We start from the raw sequence: 26547 nt of genomic DNA, 5'->3' as shown, positions 1-26547 counted from the left end.
TTCCATGATGGCGGCACCCATATGAAAGATACGCTTCGAGTATAAAAGTATTTACAATGTTAAAGATAACATGGATATAAAAATAATACCTTAATAGTTTCAGCACACATTGAAATTAACGATCCATGTAATTTTATCGGATATGAATACGCTCTGCCTTCTTTTCAACAAAGAAAACATTCCGATGACAAATGAAGAATTTCGGGTCCGCCATCTTTGATACAAGTGGTACGCTTCTGAAAACGAACCACTTGTACCGGTTCGGTTCGGATGGTACAGCGCGTTCATCACAGATACAGCGGGTTCGTACCAGTTGATTCTGCAAATGGAATGCTCGATATGAAATCTTCGATATCTCAGGACAATGCTATCACAAAATTATGATTCACAAAAAAACTGTACAACATTTATAGTCTTTTGAGTCAGATGTCGGTTTTTTTCTTCTTTTTTCCCCCCAGTAAAAATAGGGCATATAACCGGAAGTACAGTATTATCGCCTTAATATTACAACTGTTGTACTTGGAGCAAAATAACACCTGCAAATTCAAATAATAGAGCAATCATTATCCAATAGGTTTAGATGTCAGGCCACATATCGAACCATTTCTATAACTATAAATATATTGAAGTACAAAGCCGCGACTCTGATGTTTCTCAACTGTTGTTTATACTATTGCGTAGTATTTAGTATGTGTCAATAGTTTTCTGCTCTCTACATGTGCGACTGGAAATCAGTTAACTCCATATAGGTAGATTTGTAAAGGTGACGCGGTGCGTGTAAATACCACTGTGCCGACAGTCCATGGTCAAATGACAATGTTCTTCCCCTTCTAGTCAGGACAGAAAGGTCGTAGCATAGTTAAATCCCAGGTTTTCTTTTATTCGGCATTGACTACCGCGTTAGACAACATATTGTGCATTCAAACTAGACATTTAAATACAATTGTTTGTCTACGAAGCAGGAAGCTAAAGTAATTTCCCCTTCAGTCATATAAGATATGATGAATATCAGTAAAATCAAACATGAAAATGATTTAAAAGTACCTTATCTATTCAGAAAGCATTACAAAGGAAGATATAATAGTCTACAAAAATTCTAACGAACCTTATTCTGAACAGTTTCATTCCACTGATTACAATTCAAATTTGCATAAACTTGGATGAACTTTCTTTTTTTAATGACAATGGAGGTATCACAATGACAGGAATGTCGTTTCTTACTGCGATAAATAAAAACAAAAAGAAGATTACCTTCAACCACCCCCCCCCCCCCCAAAAAAAAAAAGGTCGCCCAAAATGACAGTCGTGTCCAATAAAATATGTTTACAATTATACATCAATGGCCTTTTTTCCTCCATTATTTTATTTTAATTCAAACATGTTTCGTATCCAGTTATTGTTAAATGTACTTTAAATCATCATATTATACTGATTACTTGTGTATTGTATTTCATTGAAAGAATTTGTTTCAGAAAATATAGTTTCCGCAACATTTATGTAGAAAAACTGCTTTTCTATTTTTTATTTGACGTATTTGTATCAAAACTTTATTTTTTTTGTAAGACAAAACATTAAAAAAGTAATTCATATAGGTAGTGTAACAGAGATAGTAAAGATATTCGTCCAGAAATCACGCTTGAGGGCGCTGCTTTAATGGCATTTGTCAATTTGCAAATTAGTGACCAAAATAACGTTTATTTTGTACAAGAAAAACCAGTTGTTAGCCACTATGCACATCCTTATTTTTACCTGCCCAGGTGCTCCTTGTACAGCTGGGGCGTATGTTGGAGATGACACGCCACTAACTCGCAACACACGAGACTTCAATCAAGTGGGTAAGTTGAGTAATAACTATATTCACATACATAACAGCTGATACAGTATATATTATGCATTTATGGCCCCGGTGACAGTGTTATATGAACCCGAATTCAAAAGTGTTATATTTTCCGAGGGCTTGCCCGAGGGAAATATTACATCCTAGGGTAAATAAACCTTCATGACACACTTCCATCGGGGGCATGCATTGTTTATAATGCCGAAAATTCACGATTGGCTACTCTGGGTTAGATATTACTTAAACTTGCGATGAGTAAAAATTTAGTTTTACTCTTCGTCCGTCATTATTGTACAGTCGGTATGGGCGATAACTCCGTGTGAAAGAAGGGCGGTCACCATAGGGGCACGCGCCCCAGGGAAATACAATGTCTCAACCCCGAGGGAAATACGATGTTTTATTTTCCTGTCATGTGATATGCTTCAACTTATCACAGACACTGTTATACATGTAAACAGGAAATATTACAATACCAAATATTGGTATCTATCGTAAATTAAATATTTATTCATAATTTCATCATTATGGTTGCCAATTAAGGTAGTTTAGAAATAATCTTCCTATGCTGTCTTACACAGTTTTGTGGATTCGATATTTATTTTCTGTATTGGTATGAGCTAATTATCTGCATGAACTCAAAACTTAAGACGCTCTGTATTTTACTTCATTGCGGTATACATGCATATTTGTTTTCATACTAAATATGTCTTTCTGATTGGCAGATACTTTTTTTTCTTCATACAACTGTGGAGAAAAATTCTTTGGCGAATCAAAGGAATCGTACGTTTTAATGTATTTCATGTTATCATGGTAAAATGAATTTTGTTTGCTTAAAATTTCTTTCATACCCCGATGAAGTTAAAAAAACAGTGACAATCATGCTTAAATGAATGTATGATAGTTAGGCTGAAAGAAGTGTATATTGCTTCAAAACTAAAATAAATATAAAATGTTACCCTATAGGAATGAGCCTGTGGACCGATCATGCAGTAACATGTGACTGTGGCGTTATCTATCAATGGATTTATCACGCTCAAGTTGTTGACATAGTGTTTTTTCAAGTCTGGAGAGACGTTGGAGGGACCTATGAGTTGATAGGACAACATCAAACCACTCCTACAGGTAAAATGATATTTAAAACACTAATCGTAAAAATCAGGTTAAACTGCATCTTGTGCCAAACGATTCCTGCAGGTAAAATGATATTTTATAGCATTAATAGTAAAAATGCAGGTTAAACTGCATCGTCTCCAAAACCAATACTGCAGGTAAAATGCATTTCATTAGACTAATTTTGAATAAACCTGCATCGTCTCCTATGCAAAACCATTCCTGTAGGTAATGATCAATCAAATACTAGACGTAAAAGTAACGCAGACTAAATTGCATCCACTCCGAAATCACTCGTGCAGGTGAAAATTGTATTTATTATTTTTCTACTAATGTTAACAATACCGCAGGTAAAGCTACGTCGACTACCAAGTAACTAATACAGGTAACAATACTATACAGCGATAGACGTAACAATACTGCATGTTAGATTGTGTCGACTACTAAACCACTCATGAAGATGAAAATTCTATGTAGCATTAATCTTAAAGGCCCACTACCTTTCTGGAGAAAAATTTACATGTTTCTTAATAATATTAATAAGATAAGAAAATACAAATCGACGACCTAAGATAAGGTGACAACACCAAACATATGCATGATTTCCTGCATAATATATGATAACTGCGGAGTTTCATTTCATTGTTGTTTCAATGTAGTATTAACGGAAAGTTGATATTTTTTGCGGCTCTACAAAATTATCGATCTCGTTATACGTTCCCATTTTAAAAATTAAAAACCGTTTTTGAAAGGTAGTGGGGTTTTAAAAAAAATGCAAGTTAAAATGTGTCGACTACCAAACCACTCATGAAGATGAAAATTTTATATAACACTAATTCAAACAATACTCAGGTTAAACTGCATCGTCTTTCAAGTCTGTAATGCGATCGCAATGCGATAGCTCGTGTCAAGATAGCCTAGGTTAGGATTGTTACAGACTATCAGACTCTTTCATGTGTGTATATGAAGGATAGGGATATTCTACCCACATGTCACAAAATGTTGTAAAACCTGAGGCTTGCCGAGTGCTTAACAACATTTCGTGATACTAAGATAGAATATCAATGTAAGTTTCCTTATATCTCGACGTTTTATTATAATTTTACAACAATAATACCCACTCCCATTTAAAAAAAATAAATTCGAAGAAAACAGCACCTGCTGTGATCAGATAATCACAACACTTGTCTTCTAGGTTAAATGCCTGTCTTAATGTGTCATTTGATCACAACACATATGACCGAAACTGTTCTTAAAAAAAAAAAAAAAAAAAAAAAAAACCACCACCAAAACAAATCAAGAATTTGATCAATACTAGTAATCATTTTGTTTAATTATATTTATCTCCCTTCCCGACGTCATGAATATGGTCATTGTTACAGTCAATTATTTGTGGCTTTAAACTTAGCAGACGCACTCGCTACAATCACCAAAGAAAGTATCTGCAGGTCTGTGATGTGTCAGTATATTTTCTTCTGAACTGCCCCCAGTTTTACTACGAGATATTCGAGGGATGTATATAACGTCAGTGAGAGTAACCCCTTTGAATATCATGGATGAATGCTCCTACGTTCTTCGCATACACTCCATCTAGAAAATAAAAGTTCTGATAAAATTAGAATAAGTAAAACATACAACTTGTAAATTTTACAGAGTGATAACTAATTAGGAGATCATTTGTCAAAAACTCAAAACACCAACTACTTCTCAATCATTTAAAAGGACTGGAAATTTAGCAATCAGAATCGGGTGAATCCAAAAAAGATGGTACATGTACATACAAAATCACAATTTAGACGTTAAACAGAAATTTTGACCTTAATGAAATACGAGTTTGGATTGATTGAGGATTAAATGCCCGTTACGATTAGATTTTCTTTTTTTTTCTTTGTGTGTTTGTTTTCATTTTATTTCATTATTTCAACGACTGTCTGTTGATTTTTGTTTTAGCTACAGGTGACAATACGGATACATTCGCTGATGGAATTCCGGTTCTGGCAGGTGATATTGTAGGCTGGTAAGTACGAGATATATTTACGTACATGCAACTCATTGTTTTGTGTCTGGTTTTCATAGCTTGATTGTTATGATGATTTCCACATTAATGTAATTGTTTTGTGTCTGGTTTTAATAGCTTGATTGTTATGGTGATTTCCACATTAATGTAATTATTTTGTGTCTGGTTTTAATAGCTTGATTGTTATGGTGATTTTCACATTAATGTAATTGTTTTGTGTCTGGTTTTAATAGCTTGATTGTTATGGTGATTTCACATTAATGTAATTGTTTTGTGTCTCGTTTTAATAGCTTGATCGTTATGGTGATTTTCACATTAATGTAATTGTTTTGTGTCTCGTTTTAATAGCTTGAATGTTGTGGTGATTTCCACATTAATGTAATTGTTTTGTGGCTCGTTTTTATAGCTTGATTGTTATGGTGATTTCCACATTAATGTAATTGTTTTGTGTCTCGTTTTAATAGCTTGATTATTATGGTGATTTTCACATTAATGTAATTGTTTTGTGTCTCGTTTTAATAGCTTGATTGTTATGGTGATTTCCACATTAATGTAATTGTTTTGTGTCTCGTTTTAATAGCTTGATTGTTATGGTGATTTCCACATTAATGTAATTGTTTTGTGTCTGGTTTTAATAGCTTGATTGTTATGGTGATTTCTACATTAATGTAATTGTTTTGTGTCTGGTTTTAATAGCTTGATTGTTAAGGTGATTTTCACATTAATGTAATTGTTTTGTGTCTGGTTTTAATAGCTGGATTGTTATGGTGATTTCCACATTAATGTAATTGTTTTGTGTCTCGTTTTAATAGCTTGATTGTTATGGTGATTTCCACATTAATGTAATTGTTTTGTGTCTCGTTTTAATAGCTTGATTGTTATGGTGATTTTCACATTAATGTAATTGTTTGTGTCTGGTTTTAATAGCTTGATTGTTATGGTGATTTTCACATTAATGTAATTGTTTTGTGTCTGGTTTTAATAGCTTGATTGTTATGGTGATTTTCACATTAATGTAATTATTTTGTGTCTTTTTTTAATAGCTTGATTGTTATGGTGATTTCAACATTAATGTAATTGTTTTGTGTCTCGTTTTAATAGCTTGATTGTTAAGGTGATTTCCACATTAATGTAATTGTTTTGTGTCTGGTTTTAATAGCTTGATTGTTAAGGTGATTTCCACATTAATGTAATTGTTTTGTGTTTGGTTTTAATAGCTTGATTGTTATGGTGATTTTCACATTAATGTAATTGTTTTGTGTCTCGTTTTAATAGCTTGATTGTTATGGTGATTTACACATTAATGTAATTGTTTTGTGTCTCGTTTTAATAGCTTGATTGTTATGGTGATTTTCACATTAATGTAATTGTTTTGTGTCTGGTTTTAATAGCTTGGTTGTTATGGTGATTTTCACATTAATGTAATTGTTTTGTGTCTGGTTTTAATAGCTTGATTGTTATGGTGATTTCCACATTAATGTAATTGTTTTGTGTCTCGTTTTAATAGCTTGATTGTTATGATGATTTCCACATTAATGTAATTGTTTTGTGTCTCGTTTTAATAGCTTGATTGTTATGGTGATTTTCACATTAATGCAATTGTTTTGTGGCTCGTTTTAATAGTTTTCCGTTATCGTGATATTTACATGAAATTCAATGTTGTGTTTACCGTTTTGACATTTATTTGTTCTGGTATGATTCACATTAATCTATATATTGTCGGTCTCGTTTTAACAGCTTAAAGCGAATAGTCAGACAAACAAAGGCTTAAGTCGGTAAAAATGGTTTTGATATATCCAGTATAATTTCTTTTGAAATAGAAAAATAAAATCTCCCATCAAAATCCCTCTGTATGCGAAGAAATTAATATATATTATGGGAATCCTAATACGTCTTCCCGACCGGCTATTAGTGGAGTTCACTCTTAACGCATATCCACGCAGCCCCGTTTTCAAACAGTTAGGCGAATTTATATTTAGAACTGTGCTAAATTTACACGGGGTTTCCCGATAATTTCAATGGTCAAAACTGGACCCCGTAAGCAGAACTTGACCATCATTATGGTATACAAGGACTTTTGGAAGGCCATAGAACGTATTTAGACTGGTTTCCTTTGCCCGACTATTCGCTTTAATTGTTGTCTTGATATTTACATGTTATTTATAAACCATTTTTACATGTCGTTTATTAAATTGTTCTGGTGATACTGACATTTAAGTCAGTGTTTTGTATGTTGTCTTATTATTTAAATGTTTTGGTGATATGTACGTGTTAGAAATTCCAAGTAGTTATTATAAAAGAAAATCATTTTGTGCTATATTACAACATGCATTTTTTATTAGTTTATGTAAAAAAATATCCCGAACTTTTAGTTGTAATACAATTCCATTGATGATTAATTACAATGTAGTTAAAGTCACATGATCATTGTCAGGTATTCCCCCGGGAACTCTGTGGTCAGTTATAAAATAAATGGAGGAGGGCCAAATTTTAAAACATCGACTACTGTAGGCGCGGTGGCAGTTGGCGGTACATACCCTTGGACGGAAGGCACAACAATGGATAGACGGTTTGGATTCCAAGCAGTCATAAGTCCTAGTAAGCATCATGCATCAACTTATAATGGCAGTACCTAGCGATAAACAAAAAGTGATGATATTAAAAAGTAAACATTACTGAATTGATATTTTAGAAATGACGAATTAAGAAACTAAGACATTTTAATGTAAGCATTATAGAGGGCCTACACTAACTAGGATTTTGCAACAGATTAAAACGTTACTTACGCTTTGGAAAACAGCATATTTTAACGGAAACGAAAATAATTAAAAGCATTAAAAATCATTTTGCACTTCTGTAGTACCATCATTTGATTGTGGCCGCAACCAGTACCATATACTTCGTTTGTAAAGATTTAGATAGGGGAAAACTTGCGAAATTACATGGGCCAACACATATATGTTTGGGTATAAAAATCTTAAGAAGTGTATATTGCGTGTTAGACACCGCGGTGGTAGTCTTGCATTTCCCAGACTCTCGCCGCTGAACGACATATACCGAATAAGAGTCTGGTCCGACTGCTGTTTGCAACTGGTAGAGGGTATGTTGAAATGGTAAATAAACATGGACGGCTGCGTCCAAAAATCTCAATTAACCTTCTATTTTTCGTTGTTTTAGTGTGATAAAGAATGTTTTTCTCAAAAAAAAAAAAAAAAAAAAAAAATCGTCATATATATATAGATGTGTTTCTATCTGCAAATGAAAAGCTTTACCGAACTTCAGAGCAAAACCGGACCGGACTCTCAATCAGCGGCGAGAGACTGGGGAATACGTGGCTACTGCGGTTGCCGATCACGAGTGGTTAAGATGCCCCGTTATATAACCACAAGCCCCCACATCTGGGTTGCTTGTCCGAACCCAATGTGGAGCAGCTGGCAGCTATTAACTGCTAGTCGGTTGTTTTTCTCCGGGTACTCGTGGTTTCTTCGACCTTATAGAAATGACACTGTCTGTTAATTCGACGTGGACCTAATAACACTAAAAGTTAATATTGCTTATTGTAGATGCAGCACCCGTCATTACGAATGCTGTCATGTCAACAACTATAATGGATATATCACCGACGGGTTTTGTAACCTATGTCTTTGAGGTGTTTGATGCTGATGGTGACCCTGTTACAGCGAGTATGCAGACAGCTTCCACTGAATTTGCATTTGATCCGAACACACGTATGTATATTTAGTCCGCCAATCGTCCCTTTGCGTTTAAAACTTTAGTGAAATATCGTTTATTTTAAAGTTATTAAAATTAATATTAATTAATAAATTCACACATAAATTAATAAAATTATATTAAATAATTAAAATTAATATTTATTATTCATTAAAATTAATTGATTAATAAAAAATAATAAATCAATTAAGTTATTAATTTAAATTTATATCAATTAATAAAAATTCATATTATTAAATAAAATTTTATATTAAGTAATAAAAATTTAATGTTAATTGATATGATTTTACATCAATTAAAAAAAATATAATCCAAAGTTATTAATTTATTAGCTAATTAATATATCTGTTTATTTAACAGTTACGGTGACAACAAGTATAAATACTTTAACACCTAACAACTACCCTTTAACGTTCCAAGTGCAGGATCCATGTGGAGCACAGACCACAAGGGTACTTACCATAACCGTCACTGACTCGGTATATATCATTTTTTGTCTCATATGGATGCAATACTGGTTTATCATATTCAATTCCATCTTTGCATGTTACAGAGTTAGCTCCCTTGCGGATAGGTATCAATTGTTAAGTCATTGTTTTTTGAGCGCAATTCACGTCGTTTTCTCCGAAAAGTATGACGTTACACTCGCAAACACATGACGTCACAATCAATACCTACACGCAAGGGCAGATAACTCTGTAATATGAAAATACAGTATACTCTCGTCTGAGGTTGTATTATAAATGACTACCAATGCAATAAACTCTTGTGACATCACTGGATCAACATAACAACTAAATTCTCGGTAAAAGTTTTTAATGTTGAGAGACTGGGCTGATTTTATTATAAAAGTCAGTTGGAACACATATGCTGTTTTGTAATTAACAGCCTATTTATATCAAAACCTTCCGAGTTACAATATTGTAAGTCAATGTGATGTTTTGTAATTAACAGCCTATCTATATCATCAACCTTCCGAGTTACAGTATTGTAAGTCAATGTGATGTTTTGTAATTAACAGCCTATCTATATCATCAACCTTCCGAGTTACAGTATTGTAAGTCAATATAATGTTTTGTAATTAACATCCTATTTATATCAAAACCTTCCGAGTTACAGTATTGTAAGTCAATGTGATGTTTTGTAATTAACAGCCTATCTATATCATCAACCTTCCGAGTCACAATATTGTAAGTCAATATGATGTTTTGTAATTAACAGCCTATCTATATCACCAACCTTCCGAATTACGTTATTGTAAGTCAGGACCTCACCGCCCAGACACTACTCCATAGCATCACAACCTCAGACGCCTCTCCAGTAGATAGTGTTACCAGCTGTACACTGGCGGCAGCTCCAGAATTTACTATCATACAAACAGGCGCAAGTAAGTCTTAAATTCATTATGACGCCAACAGGCAATTCATTGTTTCAATTCATTAACATGTCAATATGCGCGATTTCAATGTATCTTCAATTTTTTATCACGCCAATATGCAAGTAAATATTTAATGCATTGGTCCTATTCATTATCACGCCAAAATGCGTAAGTATGTCTTCGTTTGATTATCATACCAATAGGCGAAGAAAGACTTCAATTCTTTTTCGTAATAGGCGTAATTAATTTTCCAATTCATAGTTGCAATTCATTAACACGCCAATGGGCGAAAGTAAGTCTATACTGCATTACCATGCCAATGGGCGAAAGTAAGTCTTCTCTTCATTACCACGCCAATTGGCGCAAGTTTGTCATCACTTCATTACCACGCCAATTGGCGCAAGTTTGTCATCACTTCATTACCACGCCAATGGGCGTAAGTAAATCTTCACTTCATTACGACGTCAATGGGCGAAAGTAAATCTTCACTTCATTACCACGCCAATAGGCGAAAGTAAGACTTTACTATATTACCATGTAAATACATGTTTTATTCTTTTTAAAAAAACAGCCTATGAAATAAACAACATTTTGAACCCTGGTTTCGACTACGTCACCACTAAGAAGTATGAGTTTGATGTCACGTGTTCCGACGCCTATGGATCCTCGGACACTGAAACCTTCTACGTCTACGTCATCTCAAACGTTCCACCAGTATTCACTAATTTACCAGGTAATTTCTGCTAACATTAGACTAATTATCTTCCCTTAGTTATCTACTCTCCGCCAGACGGAGCCCCTTTCATTTAGGCAATCGCAGCAACTCGGAGAAATTTCCGTCAATAATCGGAAAAATTATCGACAATCGTCGGAAATATTTCCGACAATCTTCGGAAAAATTTCCGAACATTGTCGGAAATTTCTCCGAGATGTTGCGATTGTTACTCCGATGTGTAGTTTCCGTAAGGGAGGTAACTGAAGATAAGGCGGGAATCAGTCTATGCTCACAATACCCGGTTTTATCAATATATAATTTTTATGTCTAAAGTTTCAAAAAATGTTATTATCAATTTATGATAATATATGTTTAGCGTTAATGCAAACGACAGGACCCGAAAACGGCTTATCAAAATGGTTCTCCCTTTTAATGATCTTACATGTAAATATAAGATAAGTTGAATTGTTCCCCCCTTTGCTTATCCATTACTAATGTTTTGTTTTTTTCCAATTCCATGGTTAAGATTCAGAAACTAAGTACAAGTATTTGGATAAATTTGAATAATTATCAATTATGGAAATAATAATTATTATAGTTAATGATATTTTTTATAACAACGCTTTTTCTAATATCACTAATATGAATATTATCATAATTTGATATCCATAACAAGGAATATAAATCCATGTATAAAAATGATATTAACTGTATGTTCTGTATCAATAACAGCAATATCGCACACATTCAGGTTACATCACGTTTGTCAAGCGAAAATCTTTAAAAGTTTGATGTGTTTCTATTTTCAAAGATGAAAAATAAGAAAGCATTGTTATATGAGGTTTTGATAAACATTTTTATTTTGGCAGCTAAGACTACGATTGCAAGAGACATAGCCATTGGGACGAGTTTGTTTACGGTGACAGCCACTGATGCTGACGTCAATGACGTCATAACCTTCAACCCTCCCACGTGTTCTACGGCCATCTGTCCGTTCACAATAACCGCACGTGAGCTCTTTGTGTATCTGGTGGGATATATGTCAGATAAATAACCGCACGTGGGTTCGTTGTGTATCTGGTGTGATGTGAGTCAGATAAATAACCGCACGCGTGTTCTTTGTGTATCTGGTGTTGTGTATGTCCGATAAATAACCGCACATGTGTTCTTTGTGTATCTGGTGTTGTGTATGTCCGATACATAACCGCAGGTGTGTTCTTTGTGTATCTGGTGTTGTGTATGTCCGATACATAATCGTACGTGTGTTCTTTGTGTATCTGGTGTTGTGTATGTCCGATACATAACCGCACGTGTGTTCTTTGTGTATCTGGTGATGTGTATGTCCGATACATAACCGCAGGTGTGTTCTTTGTGTATCTGGTGTTGTGTATGTCCGATACATAATCGTACGTGTGTTCTTTGTGTATCTGGTGTTGTGTATGTCCGATATATAACCGCACGTGTGTTCTTTGTGTATCTGGTGTTGTGTATGTCCGATACATAACCGCACGTATGTTCTTTGTGTATCTGGTGTTGTGTATGTCCGATAAATAACCGCACATGTGTTCTTTGTGTATCTGGTGTTGTGTATGTCCGATACATAACCGCACGTGTGTTCTTTGTGTATCTGGTGATGTGTATGTCCGATACATAACCGCAGGTGTGTTCTTTGTGTATCTGGTGTTGTGTATGTCCGATACATAATCGTACGTGTGTTCTTTGTGTATCTGGTGTTGTGTATGTCCGATACATAACCGCACGTGTGTTTTTTGTGTATCTGGTGTGATGTAAGTCAGATGAATAACCACACGTGTGTTCGTTGTGTATCTGGTGTTGTGTATGTCCGATAAATAACTGCACGAATGTTATTTGTGTATCTGATGTGATGTAAGTCAGATAAATAACCGCACATTTGTTCTTTGTGTATCTGGTGTTGTGTATGTCCGATAAATAACCGCACGTGTGTTATTTGTGTATCTGGTGTGATGTAAGTCAGATAAATAACCGCACGTGTGTTATTTGTGTATCTGGTGTGATGTAAGTCAGATAAATAACCGCACATTTGTTCTTTGTGTATCTGGTGTTGTGTATGTCCGATAAATAACCGCACGTGTGTTATTTGTGTACCTGGTGTGATGTAAGTCAGATAAATAACCGCAGGTGTGTCCGTTGTGTATCTGGCGTTGTGTATATCCGATACATAACCGCACGTGTGTTATTTATGTATCTGGTGTTGTGTATGTTCGTTAAATAACCGCTTGTGTTCTTTGTGTATCTGGTGTGATGTATGTCCGATAGATAACCGCACATGCGTTCTTTGTGTATCTGGTGTGATGTATGTCAGATAGATAACCGCGCGTGTGTTCTTTGTGCATCTGGTGTGATGTCTTGTATGATGTATTTCAGATAAATAACGTTTTGTTTTATGATTTTTTCCCAGTTTTTTGTTTAAATACGTTACATAGTTTGTAAATGTTTTAATACAAAATCAGAGTTAGTCTTAAAAGCCCACTACCTTTCCGAAACGGCTTTTAATTTTTAAAATGGGAATGTAAAACGAGATTGGTAATGTTGTAGTGTCGCAAAAGTTACTAGCTTACCATTAATACTACACTCATCATAATCTTCTGAAAAATTAAATTAAGTAAATAAAATGTAAATTTTCATAACGGGCATCGTCTTATGTTTCCCGTCGTCGTCCTGAATACCGCGCGATGGTTGACTATCACTGCGCCAGACGGCAAAACAGCGAAATGGATTTCTAAAGTATCATATATTCAGCCGGAAATCTTGCATATGTTTGGTGTTGTTACTTTGTCTGAAATCAACGATATACATTTTCTTATGTTATTAATCTTTTTCAGAAACCTTGTAATTTTTGCTCCGGAAAGGTAGAAGACCTTTAAAGAAATTTACTATTTGAGGTCATAAGGCATATATGCAAATTCTGCCATTTTGACCCATACACGAGAGATTTATACCATAATTTCCTATCGAGGTGTTTGATATTTATAGATGTTTGCAGACTTTACTTTCCAGTGGTATTTTTTGTAAATATACCAGTTATGAATAACAACATATGAGACCCCTACCCCTTCATTTTAGGGTACAAAATGCACGATTTTCAGCCACTTTTACCAAACTTAACCTTGTATAGAAAATGTTCTGGTATTAATCGTTATATTAGTTATGAATCTAGTATAGATTGTGATTTAAGGAAAAATGGTCAAACTTTGGCTCTACTCGAAATGTTCTCCAAATGGGCAATGTTTTAAAAATCCCCTTATAAAGATATCTACTAAGAATAGAATGATTTTCACAAGATTTTACCTATAACAGTATCTTTGATAGCATTTCAAAAACTTACCATTTACCTTTTTCCTTCACCTCTGTGTCGTGAATTTGAATCACACGGGGGCAGTTTCCAGGTATTCACAGCAAGTCGGTGATTTTTCTCCGGGTTCGCTGGTTTTCCTTCCACTCCTAAAACATAACATGTCCTTCAATGACTCCGGTTGTTAATTCTGTATTTGCATATTACATAGTTATCTGCCCTTGCGGGTAGGTATTGATTGTGACGTCATGTGTTTGCGAGCGTAACGTCAAACTTTTCAGAGTAAACGACGTGAATTGCGCTCATAAAATAATGACGTAACAATCGATACCGACCCGCAAGGGAGCTAACTCTATAATATGCAAAGACGGAATAGGAAGTGAAACAAATCAAACGAATCGGTTTTTTTCCAGTTGGTGAAATACAAACTAGTCAAGACATATCGATGTTAACTAATCCTGGATACAATGTATACGTCACAATCTCTGACGGGACAAATACTGTCGGGCCAATGTCGCTGACTGTTATAGTTACTGGTAAGTCCCGAACCTGGCCTTATATAAAAAAAATCTGGTTTATCATATTACGGAGTTGTCTCCCTCGCGGGTTGGTAGCCATAGTGACGTCATTATTGGTAAGCGAAATTCACGTCATAGTTTCTGAAAATTATGAGCGTTATGATCCTAAGCATATGGCCACATTCAATACCTACCCGCAAGGGCAGATAATTATGTAATTTGCAAATATAGAATGTGCTTGAAAACAAAACATTGTCGAGTCAATTACGTAGCCCACAGGTTCCAAAAAAACCCCAAAAAACTAAAAATACTGAAAGGTTGTGTACTAAGCCCTGTATCACATTTCCAGAAAATGGGGTATCAATTTTAAAATGCTCTGAATACCACAAAAATCATCCAATCTAAATATCTTTAGCCTACATTGAAGACAATTCCTTACTGGTCACTATGGTATATGATTTGATGGGATTATGGGCGAATTTTATTTCATATCGAAAGTTGAATTACGAGGATTCGTGTAAAATTCGTTAGTCGGAAAAGTACACGCTATTTCCCCAGGTCACGATTCCCTAATGTGCATAGCCAAATATTTACTGCTGATTAATGAATATTCGAATCCACATGAAAATCTCATCAAACCAAACCACAAAATTTTGTTCTAAATTTGTTGTGAGATATACATTTGTACCGTTGCTGATATATGTTAAATACATATTGGTGCAGACAGAGAAAAAGTCGTGCTTTTTTTCGTAAATTAAATAACGTTATCCTGTTTATATTTCCTGTCTAGGGATAAATTCAGGCCCTGTTATTCAGACTGCACCGCTAACATTCAGTCTGTCATTTATGGAAAACATCGCCAAAGGTACCTCTATCTACCTTGTGTCGGCCGCTGACACTGACCTTGATCCGTTGACCTATAGCGCCACCTTCACTCCAGCTGGCGAAGGTGCTTCCGTATTTTCGTTTGATACAACTAGTAAGTGTTCGACCTTTTTATCAATTAGCATGTTATAAGACATCATTATGTAAGGTTTGATTATTTCCTCTTTCCTAATTGTTATTACCATTTTATTTGGTTAATTATCTATATATAAAAAAAAATGGAAAAAAATGAAAAAAAAAACGATTTTTTTTTACAATAAATCAATAAAATGAAATAAAAATAATAATTAAAAAATAATAATAATTATGATTAAAAATAATGATACAATGATAATAATAAAAATAATAATTAATAAAATAAATGATAAGTGGTGGTAAATTACTTTTTAATCTGAAATATTTCTGTCATACAACAAGTTGAATTGAAACAATGTATGTTATATTGTCTAACTTCAAACTACATTTGTAGATCTGTATACTCTGCAGTTTATTAAACTTAAGTAATTTTTAATGAATGCATAAGTTACAATTATCTATAGCTGTCCAGCAATAATGCATTAGTATATGTAGGTGATAGATTTACATAAGTGTCTTAGAATAGTGTTTTTATTTTCCATTGTATTAATTGTATATTATATTGGTGTATGACGAATTCAAATAAAGAAAGTTGTAACTAAAATGAAAAAGGCATATCTAAATAGAAAGAAGGAAATATCTATAATCTATTATCAATATGAAGACGTTTGATATGCACACGAAGTTCATTTATTGGGAGCATAACAATTTTTCGACTCTAGAATTTCATCAACAATGAATTATGGTTTTAGCTGGTTTATTGTCCACGTCAACAACCAATACCATTGACTATGAGGGTTTGGCTAGTAAAAGTTTCACGGTAGATGTCAGTGTAACAGACGGAGAGGACACGGATTCCTACCCTACCTTTACAGTGAATGTGATCGACATCAACGAACCACCAGCCTTTGGAAATACCATCTATTATATCAACGGCAACGAGGGCAATGTATGTAGAAGTAATCTTTCACATTGTATGTTCAAACAATCGTCTTCCAGAAGAGGAACATAAACAAATGAAAAAGTACAAATGTCTCTATTTTTTTTTTTTTTTTTTTTTTTTTTACAATTTTCAGTCTTTTGGCCATCCTCAGGCAATTTCTGTAACTTTGGCTGTATACTATTACAGATTTTATGTTGTATTTAATGTATACGAGAGGAATTATCATTTTCATAAATTTCATATATAATGCACATGTGATATAAGCTATATGTATTGTGATTGGCTGAATACATTTTAATAGTATTCATACGCATGGTAATTACTTCCTTTATTTACTGCGAATTGCAGTTATATGATAACAAAATCTATCATTCGTTTCCTTTCATATTAGATTTATGATACTCGTTTCAATTTTTGCTTCATTTTTCGCTGCTAAAACTTGCATCATAGGTCTAATATGAGTGGAAACTCATTGCAGATCATTTATATTTATTGCATACGTAATTCATCATATACATAAGGGTTTTTGAGAATAAATCGTTCCTCATACTTTTAATGTTATTCACTACGGACATTAAGCCACATTTGGTGTACTGTACAGTCAATCATGTTTAAAATACAATCCCAGGACCAACAGTAACGTAGTCTTATAAGGATTTTGTCTTTATATACAGGTCAACTTGTGTTATAAATGACCATTTATGACTCCAAGAAAGAGACTTTTATAAGCAGGTGGTCTTTATACAGAGGTAGTCGCTCAGGCAGGTTTTCTTGTATATATTATAGGCTGGAGAGAACTTTGGAAATCCTGGCTTCACCGTAACAGATCAAGATACAGGCGATACACACACGTATAGTGTCGATTGTCCGGCAATCGCAATGAATCCAAACACTGCAGATGTGACCTTGAGTGATATATACGACCTTGACATTGCTGGTACAGCGTCAGTTTTGACCTGCATAGCAACGGTATCAGACGGAGAATATACTGACACTACACAACTTATAGTAACAATTAATGACGTCAATGACCACGTGCCAACATTCGGTGAATTAGATTACACTATTTTTACGAACATTTATAGTAACGTTGGCGACATTATAGGGAATATAGAAGCCACCGATGGAGATCTAGGAATATATGGTAAGGCTTTCTGACGAGCAGCTTAAATACCATAAATTCAAAGAGAATATGGCATATATTGCGATAAGTTTCAAAATACCATGAACTCAGAGAGAATATTACATATCCTACGATAACTTTCAAAATATCATCAATTCAGATAGAATAGTACATGAAATGCAAAAAATTTCAAAATACCATTGATTCAGAGAGAATATTGCATATCTTGCGATAAGTTTCAAAATAATGATTTTTAAATGGTTATTTTAGAATATTCACATCACTGGAATAACCCTTGCTGTATGTCTATTTGTCGTCTGCTGTCGGAATATAACAACTTCTCCTAAGTAACTTTACTTAAAGTGAACAGTCGGGCAAGGATGGCTAAAGTCGGTAAAAATGGTGTGAATGTATCCAGTATAATTTCTTATGAAATGGAAAAATAAAATCTCTCGTCAAAATCTGTCTGCGTACGAGAAAATTGATTTAAAGTTTGGGAATTCTAAAACGTCCTCCCGGCTCACTATGTCCGTGGTTACATTTCCACGCAGCCTCGCTTTCAATGCTTTCAACTTTTCTTTACTTTAATGGTCAGAACTGGGAAACTAAGCAGAACTTGACCGTCGTATTAATATGTGAGAACTTTTGGAAGGCCAATGAACGCATTTAGACTGGTTTTCTTTGCCCGACTATTCACTTTAAAACAATGAAACTTAACAGCAATGGTGTGAACTATCAAACCAGTGGTACATACATTCATAATCCTACTCAATTGACACTTTTTATCTGATGTATTTCAAGAATAATGCACTGCTCTTTGATTCATCATTTTAATGTATTTCATGTTCCATATCCTACTACTCCTTTAACACATTTTATCTTAGGTATTCCTGGTGCCATGTCCTACTCCTTTGACACATTTTATCTTAGGTATTCAAGGTACCATGTCCTACTCCTTTGACACATTTTATCTTAGGTATTCCATGTACCATGTCCTACTCCTTTGACACATTTTATCTTAGGTATTCCAGGTACCATGTCCTACTCCTTTGACACATTTTATCTTAGGTATTCCAGGTACCATGTCCTACTCCTTTGACACATTTTATCTTAGGTATTCCATGTACCATATCCTACTCCTTTGACACATTTTATCTTAGGTATTCCAGGTACCATGTCCTACTCCTTTGAGACATTTTATCTTAGGTATTCCTGGTGCCATGTCCTACTCCTTTGACACATTTTATCTTAGGTATTCCAGGTACCATGTCCTACTCCTTTGACACATTTTATCTTAGGTATTCCAGGTACCATGTCCTACTCCTTTGACACATTTTATCTTAGGTATTCCAGGTACCATGTCCTACTCCTTTGACACATTTTATCTTAGGTATTCCAGGTACCATGTCCTACTCCTTTGACACATTTTATCTTAGGTATTCCAGGTACCATGTCCTACTCCTTTGACACATTTTATCTTAGGTATTCCAGGTACCATGTCCTACTCCTTTGACACATTTTATCTTAGGTATTCAAGGTACCATGTCCTACTCCTTTGACACATTTTATCTTAGGTATTCCAGGTACCATGTCCTACTCCTTTGACACATTTTATCTTAGGTATTCCAGGTACCATGTCCTACTCCTTTGACACATTTTATCTTAGGTATTCAGGTACCATGTCCTACTCCTTTGACACATTTTATCTTAGGTATTCCAGGTACCATGTCCTACTCCTTTGACACATTTTATCTTAGGTATTCCAGGTACCATGTCCTACTCCTTTGACACATTTTATCTTAGGTATTCCAGGTACCATGTCCTACTCCTTTGACACATTTTATCTTAGGTATTCCAGGTACCATGTCCTACTCCTTTGACACATTTTATCTTAGGTATTCCAGGTACCATGTCCTACTCCTTTGACACATTTTATCTTAGGTATTCCAGGTACCATGTCCTACTCCTTTGACACATTTTATCTTAGGTATTCCATGTACCATGTCCTACTCCTTTGACACATTTTATCTTAGGTATTCCAGGTACCATGTCCTACTCCTTTGACACATTTTATCTTAGGTATTCCAGGTACCATGTCCTACTCCTTTGACACATTTTATCTTAGGTATTCAAGGTACCATGTCCTACTCCTTTGACACATTTTATCTTAGGTATTCAAGGTACCTTGTCCTACTTCTTTGACACATTTTATCTTAGGTATTCCAGGTACCATGTCCTACTCCTTTGACACATTTTATCTTAGGTATTCCAGGTACCATGTCCTACTCCTTTGACACATTTTATCTTAGGTATTCCAGTTACCATGTCCTACTCGTCCTACTCCTTTGACACATTTTATCTTAGGTATTCCAGGTACCATGTCCTACTCCTTTGACACATTTTATCTTAGGTATTCCAGGTACCATGTCCTACTCCTTTGACACATTTTATCTTAGGTATTCCAGGTACCATGTCCTACTCCTTTGACACATTTTATCTTAGGTATTCCAGGTACCATGTCCTACTCCTTTGACACATTTTATCTTAGGTATTCCAGGTACCATGTCCTACTCCTTTGACACATTTTATCTTAGGTATTCAAGGTACCATGTCCTACTCCTTTGACACATTTTATCTTAGGTATTCCAGGTACCATGTCCTACTCCTTTGACACATTTTATCTTAGGTATTCCAGGTACCATGTCCTACTCCTTTGACACATTTTATCTTAGGTATTCCAGGTACCATGTCCTACTCCTTTGACACATTTTATCTTAGGTATTCCAGGTACCATGTCCTACTCCTTTGACACATTTTATCTTAGGTATTCCAGGTACCATGTCCTACTCCTTTGACACATTTTATCTTAGGTATTCCAGGTACCATGTCCTACTCCTTTGACACATTTTATCTTAGGTATTCCAGGTACCATGTCCTACTCCTTTGACACATTTTATCTTAGGTATTCAAGGTACCATGTCCTACTCCTTTGACACATTTTATCTTAGGTATTCCATGTACCATGTCCTACTCCTTTGACACATTTTATCTTAGGTATTCCAGGTACCATGTCCTACTCCTTTGACACATTTTATCTTAGGTATTCCATGTACCATGTCCTACTCCTTTGACACATTTTATCTTAGGTATTCAATGTACCATGTCCTACTCCTTTGACACATTTTATCTTAGGTATTCAAGGTACCATGTCCATACTCCTTTGACACATTTTATATCTTAGGTATTCCAGGTACCATGTCCTACTCCTTTGACACATTTTATCTTAGGTATTCCAGGTACCATGTCCTACTCCTTTGACACATTTTATCTTAGGTATTCCAGGTACCATGTCCTACTCCTTTGACACATTTTATCTTAGGTATTCCAGGTACCATGTCCTACTCCTTTGACACATTTTATCTTAGGTATTCCATGTACCATGTCCTACTCCTTTGACACATTTTATCTTAGGTATTCCATGTACCATGTCCTACTCCTTTGACACATTTTATCTTAGGTATTCCATGTACCATGTCCTACTCCTTTGACACATTTTATCTTAGGTATTCCATGTACCATGTCCTACTCCTTTGACACATTTTATCTTAGGTATTCCAGGTACCATGTCCTACTCCTTTGACACATTTTATCTTAGGTATTCCAGGTACCATGTCCTACTCCTTTGACACATTTTATCTTAGGTATTCCAGGTACCATGTCCTACTCCTTTGACACATTTTATCTTAGGTATTCCAGGTACCATGTCCTACTCCTTTGACACATTTTATCTTAGGTATTCCAGGTACCATGTCCTACTCCTTTGACACATTTTATCTTATGTATTCCAGGTACCATGTCCTACTCCTTTGACACATTTTATCTTAGGTATTCCATGTACCATGTCCTACTCCTTTGACATTATTACTTTGACACATTTTATCTTTATCTAGGTATTCCAGGTACCATGTCCTACTCCTTTGACACATTTTATCTTAGGTATTCCAGTACCATGTCCTACTCCTTTGACACATTTTATCTTAGGTATTCCAGTACCATGTCCTACTCCTTTGACACATTTTATCTTAGGTATTCCATGTACCATGTCCTACTCCTTTGACACATTTTATATCTTAGGTATTCCAGGTACCATGTCCTACTCCTTTGACACATTTTATCTTAGGTATTCCAGGTACCATGTCCTACTCCTTTGACACATTTTATCTTATATATTCCAGGTACCATGTCCTACTCCTTTGACACATTTTATCTTAGGTATTCCATGTACCATGTCCTACTCCTTTGACACATTTTATCTTAGGTATTCCAGGTACCATGTCCTACTCCTTTGACACATTTTATCTTAGGTATTCAAGGTACCATGTCCTACTCCTTTGACACATTTTATCTTAGGTATTCCAGGTACCATGTCCTACTCCTTTGACACATTTTATCTTAGGTATTCCAGGTACCATGTCCTACTCCTTTGACACATTTTATCTTAGGTATTCCAGGTACCATGTCCTACTCCTTTGACACATTTTATCTTAGGTATTCCAGGTACCATGTCCTACTCCTTTGACACATTTTATCTTAGGTATTCCAGGTACCATGTCCTACTCCTTTGACACATTTTATCTTAGGTATTCCAGGTACCATGTCCTACTCCTTTGACACATTTTATCTTAGGTATTCCAGGTACCATGTCCTACTCCTTTGACACATTTTATCTTAGGTATTCCAGGTACCATGTCCTCCTACTCCTTTGACACATTTTATCTTAGGTATTCCAGGTACCATGTCCTACTCCTTTGACACATTTTATCTTAGGTATTCCAGGTACCATGTCCTACTCCTTTGACACATTTTATCTTAGGTATTCCAGGTACCATGTCCTACTCCTTTGACACATTTTATCTTAGGTATTCCAGGTACCATGTCCTACTCCTTTGACACATTTTATCTTAGGTATTCCAGGTACCATGTCCTACTCCTTTGACACATTTTATCTTAGGTATTCCATGTACCATGTCCTACTCCTTTGACACATTTTTATATCTTAGTATTCCAGGTACCATGTCCTACTCCTTTGACACATTTTATCTTAGGTATTCAAGGTACCATGTCCTACTCCTTTGACACATTTTATCTTAGATATTCAAGGTACCATGTCCTACTCCTTTGACACATTTTATCTTATGTATTCCATGTACCATGTCCTACTCCTTTGACACATTTTATCTTAGGTATTCAAGGTACCATGTCCTACTCCTTTGACACATTTTATCTTAGGTATTCCAGGTACCATGTCCTACTCCTTTGACACATTTTATCTTAGGTATTCAAGGTACCTTGTTTATACTCCTTTGACACATTTTATCTTAGGTATTCCAGGTACCATGTCCTACTCCTTTGACACATTTTATCTTAGGTATTCAAGGTACCATGTCCTACTCCTTTGACACATTTTATCTTAGGTATTCAAGGTACCATGTCCTACTCCTTTGACACATTTTATCTTAGGTATTCCAGGTACCATGTCCTACTCCTTTGACACATTTTATCTTAGGTATTCCATGGTACCATGTCCTACTCCTTTGACACATTTTATCTTAGGTATTCCAGGTACCATGTCCTACTCCTTTGACACATTTTATCTTAGTATGTATTCCAGGTACCATGTCCTACTCCTTTGACACATTTTATCTTATATATTCAAGGTACCATGTCCTACTCCTTTGACACATTTTATCTTAGGTATTCCATGGTGCCATGTCCTACTACTTTTTGACACATTTTATCTTAGGTATTCCAGGTACCATGTCCTACTCCTTTGACACATTTTATCTTAGGTATTCCAGGTACCATGTCCTACTCCTTTGACACATTTTATCTTAGGTATTCCAGGTACCATGTCCTACTCCTTTGACACATTTTATCTTAGGTATTCCAGGTGCCATGTCCTACTCCTTTGACACATTTTATCTTAGGTATTCCAGGTACCATGTCCTACTCCTTTGACACATTTTATCTTAGGTATTCCAGGTACCATGTCCTACTCCTTTGACACATTTTATCTTAGGTATTCCAGGTACCATGTCCTACTCCTTTGACACATTTTATCTTAGGTATTCCTGGTGCCATGTCCTACTCCTTTGACACATTTTATCTTATGTATTCCAGGTACCATGTCCTACTCCTTTGACACATTTTATCTTAGGTATTCAAGGTACCATGTCCTACTCCTTTGACACATTTTATCTTAGGTATTCCAGGTACCATGTCCTACTCCTTTGACACATTTTATCTTAGGTATTCCAGGTACCATGTCCTACTCCTTTGACACATTTTATCTTATGTATTCCAGGTACCATGTCCTACTCCTTTGACACATTTTATCTTAGGTATTCCAGGTACCATGTCCTACTCCTTTGACACATTTTATCTTAGGTATTCCAGGTACCATGTCCTACTCCTTTGACACATTTTATTATACAAGTACTCTTGACTTAGATATTCCAGGTACCATGTCCTGTTCGTCCTACTTCTTTGACACATTTAATCTTAGGTATTCAAAGTAACATGTCCTACTCGTCCTACTCCTTTGACACATTATTTTATGTATTTCAAGTACAATGTCTTATCCCTTTGATATATTATTTGAATGTATTCCAGGTGCCATATCTTATTCCCTTGACACATCCGGATTAAACGGCGCTGACTTTGGAGTAAGCGGCACTGGCAATATCTTCCTCAATAGGCCACTATCAACCTATGGAGACGGAGGTTACTTCCCTTTTACTGCCACAGTTACGGATTACGGTGGCCTTACAAGTACTATCATATCATAAATCTAACATTTATGTGTGGTCGGAGGTATTACGTAATCTGTATTTTTTCATACCTACGGGTGTAATACCGGCTGGTCTAGGGCAATACACCTACGGTTGTAATACTGTCTGGTCTAGGGCAATACACCTACGGTGTAATACTGGCTGGTCTAGGGCAATACACATACGGGTGTAATACTGGCTGGTCTTGGGCAATACACCTACGGGTGTAATACTGGCTGGTCTAGGGCAATACACTCATGTCGCCTGAGGTTGTATTGTATTGCATGGCTTCCAACGCAATAAAAAATTCAAGCCTCATGACGTCACGGCGTCAACAAAATCTCTTTTTTTCTCAGTAAAATTTTAAGATATTTTTCAAAACTATGACTGGTTTTACTATAAAAGATAAAAACAACGGAATTTGGGTTGAAAATATCACGTAATTTTTCATGTATGGAAAATTGATTTCTAGTCGTGGATTTCTTCGAATTTATTTCAAAATGGCGGGATATTTAGTTGTAAAATTGCAATTAAACGTTGAGGTATGAAAGAAAAATACTCTTTCATAAGTGGATGTGAAAGATAGGGATATTCTACCCTCGGGATCACAAAATATTGCAAAACACTCGCGGGTTTTACTGCATTTTGTGACCTTCGGGTAGAATATCCCTATCCTTCATATCCAGATTTGAAAGAGTCTTATATTATTATCAACTTATTATATTTTTATCTCCGGTGTTTGTTAAATGCTTAAATAAGTATATCTTAAAGATGGTCACTACGGCAACCAGATATCAATCAAATGAAATCAGATGTCTTAAAGATGCTCCACCGCTGACAGAGTACAAACGATACATTTGAGCAATAATTGGTGTTTACCCGTGTGTGTATACAATGTACTTTTCTAACAAATACAAAAACAAATAATATATGATAATTCATTTTGCTTTTGGTGCATGCAAAATCAGTATTTCATTCCATATAGGACATAGTCTACGGAAGATTTTTGGGACGCAGTTTATGATTCGATCTTGTCAAAAAATATTAGGCCTAATGTTGATATTTTTTCTTCTAATATTTTCATCAAGTCGATAGTGACATACATTTGTTCTCGCTCATCATTTTCTATTTGTTGAACTGCAAACATTTATTTCATTGCATCGTAATCATTTATCTTTAATTATTTATCCAGAATAAATGAATGAATTAAAACGTGATGGTCATATTTTCCTGAAATGCTGTTGGGGGATATACCGTATATGGCATTTAAACCTGAACATACATCAACTCTAGCTTTATTATATGTTTTAAGTTAATTCCTCTGATGTATATCATTTCGTTCCAAAAATAACTAAATAATAATGGCAATAGTTATCCTTCTTCTATCCTTCATTTATGAATTTATTTACAGGTACAGCAAATGTTGCTGTCGTTGTTTACACAACAACTACTATACCAACAACAACCACTACGGAGAGATACATCACGTTCTTTGAGTACCCCCCAAACATCCCCTGGTTCGTCTTCTTCTGGCTCACTGCTATTGGGATGGCTGCCACCTTCGCGTACTTGATGTACACGCGGAGATTCCTTAGGGATCTCACATGTGAAGATTTCAAATCTGCATGCCGCAGGGAAAAGAAAAAGCGGTAAGGATACAATGTTAAAATGTTAAAATATTCGCGATAATTTTCTTTTTCTACAACTAAGATATTCTATATATGCATATGCTATTTGTATTACCACATCTTAAAAAGTAAACGAGGTAAATAATTTGGTCTTAAAAATAATGAAGTCACAATGGACACCTGTCCACAAGGGATGCAACTCTAATTTGCAAAGACAGTGTAGTGTAGTTTTTTTTTAAAAATCAGGTTTTACTTGGGATTTTGAATTATTTCATACCAACACTTATTATTTCATTATTAAACATATCGCTGAGCTGAGTATTACCTTATCATTTATGAAACAGAAATGTTTTTTATGTACATTAGAAAAAAAAATAAACCGATATATTTATAACGACAACGGCAGATTAACAAGATATTTT

General features: G+C 35.1%; 1 protein-coding gene across 1 annotated transcript in view; it reads left to right on the top strand.

The window, feature by feature from the left end:
* LOC138307459 (cadherin EGF LAG seven-pass G-type receptor 2-like) overlaps window positions 1–26547 on the top strand; it is a 35032-nt gene that overhangs the window by 4175 nt on the left and 4310 nt on the right. Inside the window, exons 2-16 of the mRNA XM_069248218.1 lie at window positions 1758–1835; window positions 2801–2959; window positions 4898–4964; window positions 7399–7562; window positions 8528–8692; window positions 9057–9175; window positions 9918–10083; window positions 10646–10807; window positions 11659–11799; window positions 14537–14659; window positions 15432–15620; window positions 16354–16550; window positions 17331–17688; window positions 24340–24498; window positions 25909–26146. Of these exons, the coding sequence (XP_069104319.1) occupies window positions 1758–1835; window positions 2801–2959; window positions 4898–4964; window positions 7399–7562; window positions 8528–8692; window positions 9057–9175; window positions 9918–10083; window positions 10646–10807; window positions 11659–11799; window positions 14537–14659; window positions 15432–15620; window positions 16354–16550; window positions 17331–17688; window positions 24340–24498; window positions 25909–26146 (2485 nt within the window). The remainder of the gene's footprint in view (window positions 1–1757; window positions 1836–2800; window positions 2960–4897; window positions 4965–7398; window positions 7563–8527; window positions 8693–9056; window positions 9176–9917; window positions 10084–10645; window positions 10808–11658; window positions 11800–14536; window positions 14660–15431; window positions 15621–16353; window positions 16551–17330; window positions 17689–24339; window positions 24499–25908; window positions 26147–26547) is intronic.

This window comes from Argopecten irradians, chromosome 14, assembly GCF_041381155.1.
Source record: "Argopecten irradians isolate NY chromosome 14, Ai_NY, whole genome shotgun sequence".
NCBI classification, from domain to species: Eukaryota; Metazoa; Mollusca; class Bivalvia; order Pectinida; family Pectinidae; genus Argopecten; species Argopecten irradians.
This window is presented reverse-complemented; position numbering and strand designations above follow the sequence as displayed.